Source organism: Vigna radiata, chromosome 1 (assembly GCF_000741045.1).
Source record: "Vigna radiata var. radiata cultivar VC1973A chromosome 1, Vradiata_ver6, whole genome shotgun sequence".
Taxonomy (NCBI): Eukaryota; Viridiplantae; Streptophyta; class Magnoliopsida; order Fabales; family Fabaceae; genus Vigna; species Vigna radiata.
Genome location: NC_028351.1, coordinates 9,443,961 through 9,457,991, shown reverse-complemented (window position 1 = coordinate 9,457,991; position 14,031 = coordinate 9,443,961). Strand labels below are relative to the sequence as shown.

General features: G+C 34.6%; 4 protein-coding genes across 4 annotated transcripts; 3 read left to right on the top strand and 1 right to left on the bottom strand.

Annotated features, from left to right (window-relative positions):
- Window positions 1–819: 819 nt before the first annotated feature.
- On the top strand, window positions 820–1,539 carry LOC106757050 (kunitz trypsin inhibitor 2-like). Its single transcript, XM_014639633.2, has one exon. The coding sequence runs from the start codon at window positions 865–867 to the stop codon at window positions 1,507–1,509; it is 645 nt and encodes a 214-aa protein (XP_014495119.1). The 5' UTR covers window positions 820–864; the 3' UTR covers window positions 1,510–1,539.
- A 3,218-nt stretch (window positions 1,540–4,757) lies between these two features.
- Window positions 4,758–5,590, bottom strand: LOC106769028 (miraculin-like). Its single transcript, XM_014654476.2, has one exon. It carries the CDS (start codon window positions 5,555–5,557, stop codon window positions 4,928–4,930), a length of 630 nt encoding a protein of 209 aa, XP_014509962.1. The 5' UTR covers window positions 5,558–5,590; the 3' UTR covers window positions 4,758–4,927.
- A 1,131-nt stretch (window positions 5,591–6,721) lies between these two features.
- Window positions 6,722–7,535, top strand: LOC106757041 (miraculin-like). Its single transcript, XM_014639624.2, has one exon. It carries the CDS (start codon window positions 6,764–6,766, stop codon window positions 7,403–7,405), a length of 642 nt encoding a protein of 213 aa, XP_014495110.1. The 5' UTR covers window positions 6,722–6,763; the 3' UTR covers window positions 7,406–7,535.
- Window positions 7,536–10,356: 2,821 nt separating this feature from the next.
- Window positions 10,357–11,048, top strand: LOC106757033 (kunitz trypsin inhibitor 2-like). The gene has a single exon (XM_014639619.2). It carries the CDS (start codon window positions 10,383–10,385, stop codon window positions 11,046–11,048), a length of 666 nt encoding a protein of 221 aa, XP_014495105.2. The 5' UTR covers window positions 10,357–10,382.
- The last annotated feature ends 2,983 nt before the right edge of the window (window positions 11,049–14,031 follow it).

Below are 14,031 nucleotides of genomic sequence, written 5' to 3'. Positions count from 1 at the left end.
ACGCAATCAGTCAGCATCAATGAGCTTGCTTCTGAGATGGACTTTTTCTTTTAAACATAAACCTTAACCCTTTTTCTATGTATATGAAAATGTACAACATTTTGAAGAAGAAAAAAAAATATAAATTTCTTACTCGTTTCTTTGTTTATCACTGACATATCATATTGATATGGATTAAATGATATTAATTATGTATATTAGCTCAAATAATTCCTTCTTTTCTTCTTATTTTGGATATCTTTGAAACTATATATTTAAGAATACTGCATGAAACTTTGAACTACTTTAATGTCACATAAGACTGTAGCTAGATTTGTAATTCACATTGAATTAAATTCGAAGTCAAAGTCGTCTAATTACAAAGCCAGCAGAAAGATAAAGGTTTTTCAATCATTGACCTTTGCTGCATGTTTAAACATTGACCCACAGATTGCTGCATGTTGAAAAAGTCAATTAATGTAGTCATGAATTACATGAGCGAAATACCATGGAATAAATAAGAAAAGATTTATCGTTCTAAAAACCTATCCATCACCTAGAGAGACGCAAAAATGGATTCCAGCTAGTTACAAATAAAATGCTAAGACCACAAAGAACACTGATATGGCAAGCCTGTTTACACATAGATAAACATGGCTACAAGATTTCAGATATGAACTCGATATGGCCAATGGTATTGTTCAAATATTGAAAGAAAATATATACTGTTTCTATTTCACTAACAATCAAGCATCTAAATCGTGGAATTAGTATTAAATAAAGACATCTATAAATTCGTACTTCTCATCTCTATTATGGTCCATCCATCAGTGACGAAAAAGAATACAAGAACATAACTACCTGAATTATACAGATATATCAGTAATGAAGAACCTGTTGCTGGCATTCGTGCTTCTCTTTGCCTTGAGCTCTCAACCACTACTTGGAGCAGCAGATGCATCACCTGAGCAAGTGGTTGATACATCAGGGAAAAAGCTCCGAGTTGGTCTCAGATATTACATTGTTCCCGTTACGCCCTATATAGGATGCTCAAGGTACGGAATATGCTTCAAAAGTGGAGGCCTTTCACTTGCCAGCCTTGGTGAATCATCATGCCCTCTTGATGTGGTGTTTGTGGGAGGGTCTCGTGGCTTGCCATTGTCATTCTCACCCGTTGACCCTAAGAAAGGTACTGTTCGTGTGTCCACTGATTTGAACATCATGTTCTCCACCGATCATACCAGATGTGCTAAGTATTCGCCAGTGTGGAAACTGGACCACTTTGATGTTGCTAAAGGACAGTGGTTTGTGACCACTGGTGGGTCTGTGGGAAACCCTGGTTGGGGAACCATACGAAACTGGTTCAAGATTGAGAAGTTTGAAGATGCTTACAAAATTGTTTATTGTCCAACTCTGTTCCCTTATTCCAAGCACTTGTGCAAAGATGTTGGCCTCTTTCTGTATGAAAAGGCCTATAAGCGTTTGGCTCTAAGCGATGTTCCATTCAAAGTCAAGTTTCAGCTTGCCTGAACAAATTAATGTCTGACAAACTAATAAGTGTGTTTTGTTTTAATTCAGTGTTTTTATCAAGTTAATTGTGAATGCATGTTATGTTAAAAGAAGTTAATAAAATGAAGAAATATCTTCACTTTTATGTCTTAAGTTTTATAATAAATTTTCTCAGGAATTAAAATTTGGAAAAGTGGAAAGACACTTTAGTATTCAAGAACGTTAGGGAGAATAAAACGTTGAATAATGTATTCAAAATCCATGCTTAATGGAGATATATATATGAGAAAAATCTTATACATATATTTATGGAAAATATATATATTAATGAAAGTTACACGGAAGAACAGACGTGACCAGTCACAGAAATATATTTATGGAAAGTAAGAAATCCTACGCTGCAAGATACAATAATCATAAAATGAAATGTCATATCCATTACATGTTAGAATATGGCAAGTTTCTTTCTTTTGTCATTGTCTTTTTAAATTGAAATAATAACATAATAAAGGTGTTGAATAATTTATTACATCTCTCCAGTATATGTAAACACTTTTTAGAGTCTAGATCCCGTTCGATGAATTCACCATAGGTATCCTCAGGCAGTTGAATGTAGCATTGACACAGCTACATCATAACTGTTGCGGTTGCATCGAGGCTTTTAAGTTAATTTGTAAAGCGTTATACTTGTCCCCATATCCCGAGTCCCATGTAGAACTTGGCTAACTCCTTATCTTTAAACTGACATCCATTATTAGTGATGACGGTATACGAGACTCTATAACAGTAAACTATATTTTTCCAGACAAACCATTGAACTTATTGAGCGTGATAGTAACTAGGGCTCGGCCTCTATCCATTTGTTGAAGTAGTCGATTTCAACTACAAGAAACTTCACATGTCCCTTGCCTAAAGCAAAGGCACCCAAAATATTCATCCCCACTTTGCAAAAGGTCACACGAAAAAGATTTGGTAAAGCTCTTCCTATTGACTATGTTGGAAGTCTTACATTGACTAGAGATAAAGCCAATTCATAGTATATAAGTGGGTGCAAAAGGTCACACGAAAAAGATTTGGTGAAGCTCTTCCTATCGACTATGTTGGAAGTCTCACGTTGACTAGAGATAAGGCCAATTCATAGTATATAAGTGGGTACAAATCTCACCTTACAAGCCGGTTTTGTGGGGTTGAGTTAGACTTAAAGTCCACTTCTAACATGATATCAGAGCCATGATTAGAGTCTATCCTAGCGATATTTGTTGTTGTTGGCCATGTTGTTCTACCCGCTATCAGGTCGCTATCGGACCACCATTCATGTCTAGTTATAAGTGGGTGCAAACCTCACCTTACAAAGGGTTGAGTTATTCCCATGTTTTTGTCAAGATATGCATCTTGGGACATATGCAGCACAATCCGCATCCATCTTTGGACTTAGTTTGTTTGAACCTCCCATAAAAGACTTTCCAGTTTTACTTCATAATCTTATTGGACTCCAAGAATTACAGATGAGTTGTGATTTTGTTCAGTTAAGTAGCACTATTTTAATGCCTGAATCGTCTGATTTTAGATTTATAAAGGCAAGGGATGGCAATGGGTAAAATCAGAAGAGGGTGAAGAAAAAGTGGGTTCAATGGTATCTCCAAAGATACATAAGTTTTGGCTTTTATCTTGCAACTTGAATAATGATTATTTTTTCAACAAGTTTCAAGTTGTTAGCTCAAGTGAGTCATTTAAGGCTAGGGAAAGTAATGTCACATTCCTTCTTGAATGCATCAAAGAATTTAACAACCTATTTTCTCTTGATGTGAATGATTGCAAGCATCTTCAGGAAATTAGAGGGGTTCCACCAAACTTGAAATATTCCAAGGAAATAAATTTTATATCCTTGATTTCCACATGTTCAAGCATTCTGTTAAATCAAGTTTAGTCATGTTTTTAACGAATTTAATTTGATAATATGTAACTAATTTAATGAATTTTTGATAAATTATGATTAACAATAGTTTCACGACGGGGGACTCACTTTATCTTTCTAAGAGGAAGTATTCCATAGTGGTTCCATAAACAAAGGAAGGAACCTTCAATTTCTTTCTAGTTTTCGAAATATATATTCCCTGCCAAAGTTCTTTGTCATCTTATTGCACTTGTACTGGGTGATAACATGACAGGATTGGTTAGACACATTATGTTAATTAATGGGAGAGTTAGAAAACAATATTTGTTACATTATCTGAATAGAGAAGTGAAGATGTTAGAATCGGATTATACACATCTACACTCACATTTTGTCCACCGATGATGATATGATGGAAGAAGTGTCTTTAGAAAAGGAATGGAATCATGTGAAGATCACATATGAAGGTTTGATAAAAAGTTATGGAAGACATTCGATATGATGATCCTTAAGCAAACACAGATGAAGACAGTCATCTCAACACATCCCAATCACAACCATTCTTTCTTAAAATACACACAGGTTTAATGTTGACATGCAAGTTTTTTACAGGTTCTTTTATGTTGTTCTCTTTCTTTTTATTATTAATTTTATCTAGCCTCACAAACAATCCAACCTGAGTATCACCACTCTATTTAGTTTTGCATTATAATTCCCCTTTCAAATCCCAAAAACTATGATTGATTAAGATTTGATGTATATTCTGCCTTTCAAGTTTTGTCTTTGTTTTCATTTTTATAGTTAGTTTTCTCATTTCTAAATTATTTTAGCTAACAAGGGAAGACATATATACCTATCTTAGACACATCTAAAAGACAAAAAAGTAACTGTGCACTTAGACACAATTCCTATTGATGAATTAGATTCAATACCATGCTCCTCTTCTATAATTAACAAGATGTTTTACTTTGATAAGTGTTCAACGTAACAATAAATATTAATGAACAAATACCTACAACTTTTCTTACAATAAACCTCTTGCCAGTAAGAGGAGAGGAACATTAATCATACTCCCTCTTCCTGCAGGGCTACCATTCATTAATATACATAGGGCTGCCAGGGAAATGTACTGTTACTCATCTTTACTATACATGAACTTTCTTAATAACTTTCCTTCCTATGTCTATAAATTTTCTACTATTTAATATCAAGCTCCACATGTAAACAATTATTGAATGAAAATCAATGGAGGACAAAGATAACTTGTGAATTGTGAATGGAATGAATGGTTTTGAAGTGATCAATAATCAACACACAGTCGCAGGATCATCCTAATGCAGACTTAAGCAAAGTGGTAATAAAGCATTTTTGGCATGTAATTAAAGGAGTGGATATTCTGTGTTTAATTATTTGAGTACTTATTTATTTCATAACAAGGATTTCACCTATAATTAGGGTATCCTCACAAATTAACATGGAACGAACACCTTATTATCAGAAACAGTTAAACACTTAGTTGTTGGTGCGCAACAAGAGGAACTATGGTTAGGCCCTGGCGAATTTAACTTGGAATGGAACAGCACTTAGAGCCAAACGGTGATTCCCTTTCTCATCAACAAACATTCCAACATTCTCACACTGAACACGCTTGCAATAAGGGCACACGCTGGGACAATAAACCAGTTTATAAGCACCACCGTACTTCTCAATCTTGAACCAATTTCCTATGGTTTCCCGACCAGGGTTGCCCTTAACACCACCGGTTGAAACCAACGATAGTGAGCGTCCCTTAGAAACCTGAAAACTCTCAAGCTTCCACACCGTGGAATGGTGAGGGCAAGTGATGTTAGGAGGGAACATGATGTTTAGGTCAGTGGAGACACGTATAACACCCTTTTTCGGGTTAACAGGTATAAACCTTAGTGGCAAACTATGATATCTGTCCACAACCACTACATCCAGAGGGCATGATTTACCAATCTTTGAGAGGCCAAGGCCTTTTGGACTTCTACTATTGGTGTAGGGCATGGACAGAAGAATATTGTAGTTCACACCAGCACGTAGCAGCTTGCCTGATGTGTCAACTACTTCTTCAGGTGAAGCTTCAGCAGCTCCCAGAAGTGGTTGTGAGATCAGGGCAAAGAAAAGGACAAAAGCTAACAATGTTGTCTTCATCACTGTTTATTTTGTATTGGTTTGAGTAATTTGTATATTGGTTGATGGATGGAGTTTAGCTAGATAGTTTGAATCAATTTATAGGCTGCTTTCTTATCCATGGGATTCAGGATAAACATCCACATTTATATTACTAAAATCCTAGATTTGCTTAATACTGTTGGACCCATCAACATAAGAAATTCACTAAAAAAAACATCGCAAATTTATGTTTAGTTTCTATTATTTGAATATTTTTTGCGGGAAAGTCGAATCCTGTTTTAGCCATGGCCTGCTTTCATATGTTTCTGCTTTCTGCAATCTTCTGCCAGTATTCCATTCCAGGAGATTGTATTGTAGTAATTGTAACATTCAATAACATCCAATGTTTTGCTATCAAATCTGGTTGCGTTGTCTAAATCTCTGAGGAACATAACCCCAGTTAGTCAGCACAATGAGCTTGTTTCTTAGATGGACTTTTGTTTTTGAACATGCACGGAGCGCTGAACTTTGTTTTTTCACTATATATAGCTAAATATCACATTGTTTTTGAAGAAAACTATATACTTCCTGTAGACTTGTTTCTTCGTTTATTACTGACAGCCTCGAAACTCAAGAATTTAAAAGGGCGTAAACAATTATGTTATGAGATACCATATAGTGATATTTAATATTTTCTCAAATATTATTTACTCATAGCATTATTACATCTTATCTCAAACTTTCTTCTTATCTCTTTTTGAATATCCGTCGAATTATATCTCTAAACATTAACACACAGATTGGGCTACCTACTCCTTTTGAAAAAGTCAACTAATCTAGTCATGAACAACATGAGCCAACAGACCATACAATCAATAAGAAAACATTTATCGTTCTGCAAATCCTATCCATCACCTAGAGAGACTCAAAATGGCTTCCATTTAGTTGTAAAAAAATCCTAAGATCAAAATAAACATTAATGTCAACCATGTTTACACATAGTAAGCGACACATATGCACATGGCTACATGATTTCAAATAATTTAATTATCAACTTGATATGGCCAATGGTATTGTTCAATTACTTAAAGAAAATATATACTATTTCTATGGTACTAACTACAAAGAATCCAAAAGGTGGAATTAATATCAAACGAAGACATCTATAAATTCAGATTTCACATCTCCAGTATGGTCCATCCATCATCAACCAAAATAATAACCTGAATTACACACAAAACAATAATGAAGAACATACTGATAGCATTTCTGCTTCTCTTTGCCTTGAGCTCTCAACCATTACTTGGAGCAGCTGATGCATCACCTGAGCAAGTGGTTGACACATCAGGGAAAAAGCTCCGAGTTGGTCTCAGTTACTACATTGTTCCGGCTGTGCCCTCAACAAGATGCGGAGGATACGGAAGATGCATGAATAGTGGAGGCCTTTCACTTGCCAGCATCGGTGAATCATGCCCTCTTGATGTGGTGCTTGTGAGAGGTTCTCGTGGCTTGCCATTGTCATTCTCACCCGTTAACCCTAAGAAAGGTGTTGTTCGTGTGTCCACTGATTTGAACATCATGTTCTCCACCGATCATACCAGTTGTGCTGAGTATTCGCCAGTGTGGAAACTGGACCAGTTTGATGTTGCTAAAAGACAGTGGTTTGTGACCACTGGTGGCTCTGTGGGAAACCCTAGTTGGGGAACCATACGCAACTGGTTCAAGATTGAGAAATTTGAAGGTGCTTATAAAATTGTCTATTGTCCAACTCTGTTCCCTTACTCCAAGCACTTGTGCAAGGATGTTGGCATCTTCGTGGATGAAAATGGCTATAAGCGTTTGGCTCTGAGCGATGTTCCATTCAAAGTCAAGTTTCAGCTTGCCTGAACAAATTAATGTCTGACAAACTAATAAGTGTGTTTTATTTTAATTCTGTGTTTATCAAGTTAATTGTGAAATCGTGTTATGTTAAAAGAAGTTAATAAAATGAAGAAATATCTTCACTCTTATATCTTAAGTTTGTAGGATAAATTTTGTCGCAGTAAATGGTTTATATTTCTGAATTCGTCTCGTTTTGTCATCTATAGGATAGGAATTGAAATTTGGAAAAGTGGAAAGACACTTTAGTATTCAAGAACGTGAAATTAAGGGAGAATAAAACGTCAAAACCCATGCTTAATGGAGATATAAATTAGAGAAATCTGATACATATATTTATGGAAAGTATATTTATGAGCACGGAAGAACAGACGTGAGCAGTCACAGAAATATATTTATGGAAAGTAAGAAATTCTACGCTGCAAGATACAATAATCATAAAATGAAATGTCATATCCGTTTGTATTGTTTTGTGCTTACAATGACATGTTAGAATATGGCAAGTTTTTCCTATCTCGTGTTTAGGATCTGATTAGTTTCTTTCTGTTGCCATTTATTGTCTTTTCAAATTGAAATAATAACATACCAAAAGGTGTTGAATAATTTACTACATCTCTCGAGTATATGTAAAGTCTACATAAGCAACTATTAGTTAGATAGGACTTAATTTGTTTTGATTGTAAAGCATTTTATTAAACGAGAGTCAAAGTTTATGTTTTTCAACTTTGACCATGTCACGGTAAAAGTATATGTAAACACTTGTTGGAGTCTACAAAAGCAACTATTAGTTATATCGACTTAATTTATTTTTATTGTAAAGCAGTCTCTTAAATGAGAGTCAAAGTTTTTGTTTTCCATTTTGACCGTAATAGGATAAAATTTGTCCATAAAATTTAAGACAATTATTATTTTTAGAATTCGTCAATAATAAATTTTTGGTAATTTAATTTTTTTAAAATTTATTAATAAATTTATCGATAATTAAATTTTTACCAAATTTGGTAAAATTATTTGGAAGTGGATGAGAAAAAAAAAAGAAAAAGATAAGAAGTATGAGGAGAAATGAGAGAAGGAGGAAAAGGAGAACGAAAAGTATGAAGACAAAGTGGTGGCAATAGCAGTAAAGGTGACGGTGGTAGCATCGGCGACCACCATGGAAGCGAAAATAGAAGCAATGGTGGCCAACAACAGAGGAGGAAAAAGAGAAAAAAAAAATGACAACGATGAAGATGAAAAAAAAAAGGAAAAAGAGCCGACAATGAAGGAAGAGAAAAAGGATAACATGAAGATGATGATGAGAAAGAAAAGGAGAAGCAAAAGAGGGGACGACATTGACTACAGACACAGTGACAATAGAGAAAAAGGAAGAGGAGAAAGTAGAGAAAAAAAGAAGAAAGATGAAAAGTAAATCGTAATATTGATCAATTTTACTCATGATCAAAATCAGTTATAGTTATTGTTTCGGTATACTGTAATCAACCTTTCACAATTTTTTCTCGCCGTTCGGTCCTTGCTTGCACACTCCGGACTAGTCGTTCGGCTTCAATAAGTTTCACAACTCCAGTCCAAAGCCGGTCGGGTACCTGTCTAAGAGGTTCCGATGCTCAAGTCAGTTCTAAAATCAACGGTAGAGATAGAGAGAGAAAATGTCAGTCAGATATCAATGTGCATTTACTGTTCTTACCTGTCTCACCTTTGACCTCCTATTTATAGTTTTCTTGGTGGGCTGCGTTTAGCCTTTTCTTAATGACAGCCCAATCTCAGTCCAGAAGCCCCTAATCTTGTTTACTTTCTTAATCTTGTTTAATGTTGATCACGACAACCGGCCGGGTGTTTATTGATTACCTGTTAAAATCGTGTTTCTTCTATTCTCAAACCGGCCAGGGCATGACAATAAAGACGGTCGGTTCCGTTGTCGTTCTCTATTGACCGGGCGTTTTTGGAAGTGTACCGATTTAATGATTATTTGGACTGGTCGTCCCTTGTCTCGTCTGTTCGTCCTACTTCATACTGTACAGTTATCAACAAATATTAATCTATGGATAATTATAGATAGATTTTAATAGCCAGTAATTATCAACAGATTTTACTATTGATTCTCCTATATTAATTATCAACATCGATAATTACCTATTGATTTTTCCATCCATTGATAATTTTTTTCACAAATATTTACTCGATGAATTTTTGATAATTGGTAAATAATCTATAATTTTGATCTACGGAAAGATTTTAATGTTATTTTATTATATATATATATATATATATATATATATATATATATATATATTATAACTTCAAATTTTAATTAGCTTGAAATTTTAATTATAGAAGAATACTTATGTACTTAAATTGTGTTGTTATTGATCATAGTAGAACATTTGAAAATGTTTTCTGGCCGTATTATTTTCAGGAGATATTAATAGTACTAGTTGTTGCTGTGTCAAAATCTGTGTGATATATATCTGCGTAATATTATCTGTGGTAATATTATATATACGTGATCTATGAACTTCTTGCTGAGCTGGGCGTCTGATTTGAAATTCCGTATATAGACAAAATTCATTACGTACATTATGAAGAAAAACGTACAAATATACTATTCAGAGCATCATTCCACTTACTCTCCCTACCATAGAATAAGCGAAAAGACCATAGAATCAACAAAAACGTATCACTCTTCAAATACTATTCCTATGAAGAGTTGAATCATGACCTAAAGAGATACAAAAATGACTCCTGATACATATGCAAAACAAAAACCCATTTCCACAAAGAACATTGGTTCCGATAAACTCACTTAACATGGCCAATTGTATTGTTCAAACACTAAAGATATAGATTATATTATATATACTATACTAAGGATTCAAAGATAGAACTAGTAATTAAGGATTAACTAATTAAAGCTATCTATAAATTCACACTCATGTTCTTATGATTATGCTCCATCCCTCAGTAACCAAAGACAAAGTACCTAGATAATATGTGCAAACCAATAATGAAGAACATAGTGCTAGCTTTTGTTCTTCTCTTTGCCCTAAGCTTACAACCACTACTCAGAGCAACTGATGCAGCAGCAGAGGCAGTAGCTGACACGTCAGGGAAGAAACTCCAAGTTGGTAAGAGTTACTACATTGTTCCAGCTATGAGAACCTTCACAAGATGTGGAAAGTTGGAATGTTTGAATGCCGAAGGCCTTTCACTTGCCAACATTGGTGAGTCATGCCCTCTTGATGTTGTGGTTGTGCAAAGATCTTTTGGGTTGCCACTGTCATTTTCACCCTTTGACACCAATGAAGGTGTTGTTCTTGAGTCCACTGATTTGAACATAGGGTTCTCCACTGATCGTACTAGTTGTGGTGAGTATTCTCTGGTGTGGAAATTGGACCACTTTGGTGGCTCTAAAGGAGAGTGGTTTGTGACCACTGGTGGCTCTAAGGGGAACCCTGGTAGGAAAACCATACGCAACTGGTTCAAAATTGAGAAGTGTGATGATGCTTATAAAATTGTTTATTGTCCCAGTGTGTGCCTTTCTTCCAAACACCTGTGCAAGGATGTTGGTGTGTTTGTGGATGAGAATGGCAATCGGCGTTTGGCTCTGAGCGATGTTCCATTCAAAGTTAAGTTCCAGCTTGCAAAATCAAATTAAGCTCAATAAATCAATCACAAACAATAAGTGTATTTAGTTTCTTTATAGCATTCAAGTTCTTTAAGCTCTTATAGGTGTTTTCATAAGTTAGATTTGCATGCATGTTACGTTAAAAGTATTATAATAAAAGGAAGAAATATCTTATCGTTGTGTGCAGTTGTTTCAAGTTTATTTCTATAATGCACTATGTCTCAATGGTTACGGTATATACTTATGAAATTGAGTCCCTGTTTATTATTCTTTCTATATTAATTGATACATATAGGGCTGGAAAAAAATTAACCACATTTAATTAACTATACTATTAAAACTTGCATTGAATTAATAATTATAGTTTCTTTCAACTAAAATGAACTGGAAATTAGTTGACTTTAACTACTTTTTTTATTAAATTATATTGCATTAAGTTCCACTGAAGTGTAATAAGAATTGAACTAAATTAACATGTTTTCAAACAATAATAATTTTGAATTAAATTGTACAAGAACTAAATTATATTAATTTTGAACCAAAATACAATATTTTTAATTTAAAAAACTAAAAAGGTAGTATTTACTCACTTTTTTCGTAATACATGCTCTTCCATAAATAATAAAATTAAAAGTTTGATATGAGTTCGGTCGAATCAAAGGTTAAAACGAGCAAGTCAGACAAAATGTCGAAACAGGTTAGAATCGAAATTCAGTCTAATTGGGTCAGGACAGACACAATCGCACTCAATCAAGTCAACCCCAACCTAAAATCGATCGAATTAGGTCAAGAAAGCCAAAAACGAAATTTAGTCAAGTTAATCTCAATCGAAATATAATTGAATCGGACCTTATTGAATATCAGACAAATTCAGTTGGAACGGTCACAATTGAAACTCGCTCAATTCAATCCTGACCAAAAATCGGTCGAATTTGGTCAAGTTGGCTCCGACTGAATTTGGTTGGGACGACCATGACCAAAACTTAGTTCAGTTGGTCTCAATCAAAATTGATTGAATTTGACCAAGTCGACACTAATTGAAAATCAGCAAAATTCGATTAAGACGAGCACCAATTGTCGAGACAGTCCCAATAAAAAATCGATTGAATTTGACCAAGTCAACCCCAACAATTGGTCAAATTTGGTCAAGTCAGGCATGACTGAAACTCGATCGAGTAAGTCCCAACTGAAATTTGATTGAATCAGCTCTTACCGAAAATTGGATTATTTTAGCAAGTCAACTCCGACTAAAAATAAATTAAATTCAATCAAATCAGCCCAACAAAAGTTTGGTCTAATGAACAATAATCAAATTAAACTACAATTTTAAAGACTCTCAAACAAATAAAAGATATAAAATGAATTAGTTTTAACTTAATGAATAATTAACTAAATTATAACTTTAGAGATTCTCTAAAACTAAAATATAAAATAATACAATTCAATATAATACAATTAATTATTAGTTTTAAAATTAATTTTGTCCATATATATATAGTTATTGCCTATGGATAGTTACCAACTTTGTTGCTTCTCTTCTAGCCCCTATATATGATTCACCGATATTTCAAGTAGTGTCATATATTCGTGTATGCACATATCTGATATTTTAGAAAATATATTTTATATATACTTATCAAGTTATCAATGAAATATTTAATTTGTAAAACAATAAAACTTTCTTGATATTTCACTACAGGAAAAATGCAAATTACCGGCGACTTTTTACCGAAGGCTTCGAAGCCCTCGGTAAATTCAATTTTTCGAAGGCTTTACCGAAGGTCTTTATTTGCCCCTCGTTAAGTGGTTCGATGAAATAACAATAGGGTTTTCGCTCCCCCATTTCGCAAAAACAGTTCTTTGCCCAAGAGAGACAAGCCATCTCTGCAATTGCCCTCTAACCCCATTTCGCAAAAATAGTTCCCTAATCCTCCATTGTAATCGCCGTTCCCAAATCTCCGGTGTACGATTTCTCTGCAAACCCTCATTCCCCAATCTTCCATTGTGCTCTTCGGTTTGAATAGCGTGGTGGTGCGGACGCTAGCGGCGAGGTTGGTGGTTGTTCTCTCTTCGTTCATATTGTCTTCTGTCAGCGCGAGGTTGGTCGTCCTAAGCCAGTTTCAAGAGGTTGTTGTTGCGGACGCTGACGGCGGTTTTGGTGGCTGGTTTGCAGGTTGGGTGGCTGGGTGTTGCGGCAGGGGTGGTGGTTCGTGGAGCTTGGAGTTAGGAGGGCTTTGTCGTGAAGTTGGGTTGGCTGCTGTGTAGTGCTCAGTTGCCACATTTTTTGGACAGGTTTGGTTTGTGTGATTCATTGTCTCCTAATGTTTGAATCGTGTTGTGAAGCTTGTTGTTTAGTGGATAGTATTTTGTTGGTGTATGATTTTGTGACTTTGGTTTTTGTTTTAAGCACTGATGATAACATTCATGATTTATAAAATGTGCACGAAATGGTAGGGGAGGGTACTTATAGAATTCTGTTAAAAACCTTATAGACCGGTATGAATGGTGTTTGTGACAATTTTGGCATAAATGGAGATGTTAACGATGCACAAATGTGTTGCTTTTTGATGATGATATTCTATTAATGTGTGAGAGGGAGAGTTGCTTTGTGAGAGTGAGTGTAATGCTTGGTCAAACAAATACAATTACAAAGAAAACTAGTGAGAGCAATGAAAATGGAGTGAAAGAGAGGTTGTACTTTGTTCTATGGCATCTCACTTTGTATGCTTAACTGAATAGATGCTTAAATTGTCCTAACAACTATGAACTTAAATTGTCCTAACAAGTTTAGAACGGTTATACCTACCTAATAGAAAACCGACATTACAAAAAGTAAGTAAAAGTAAAAATATGATAAAGTAGAACCTAAAAATAGTAAGTTAAATAGGCAAAATGTGGTAAGAATGAAATCTGTATTGAAGTAGATATTCAAAATGTAAAATAACCATGTAGACAACTTTTAAAAGATCAAAGAAACATAAAAATGAAGTCACACTTAGAAAATAAGAACAAA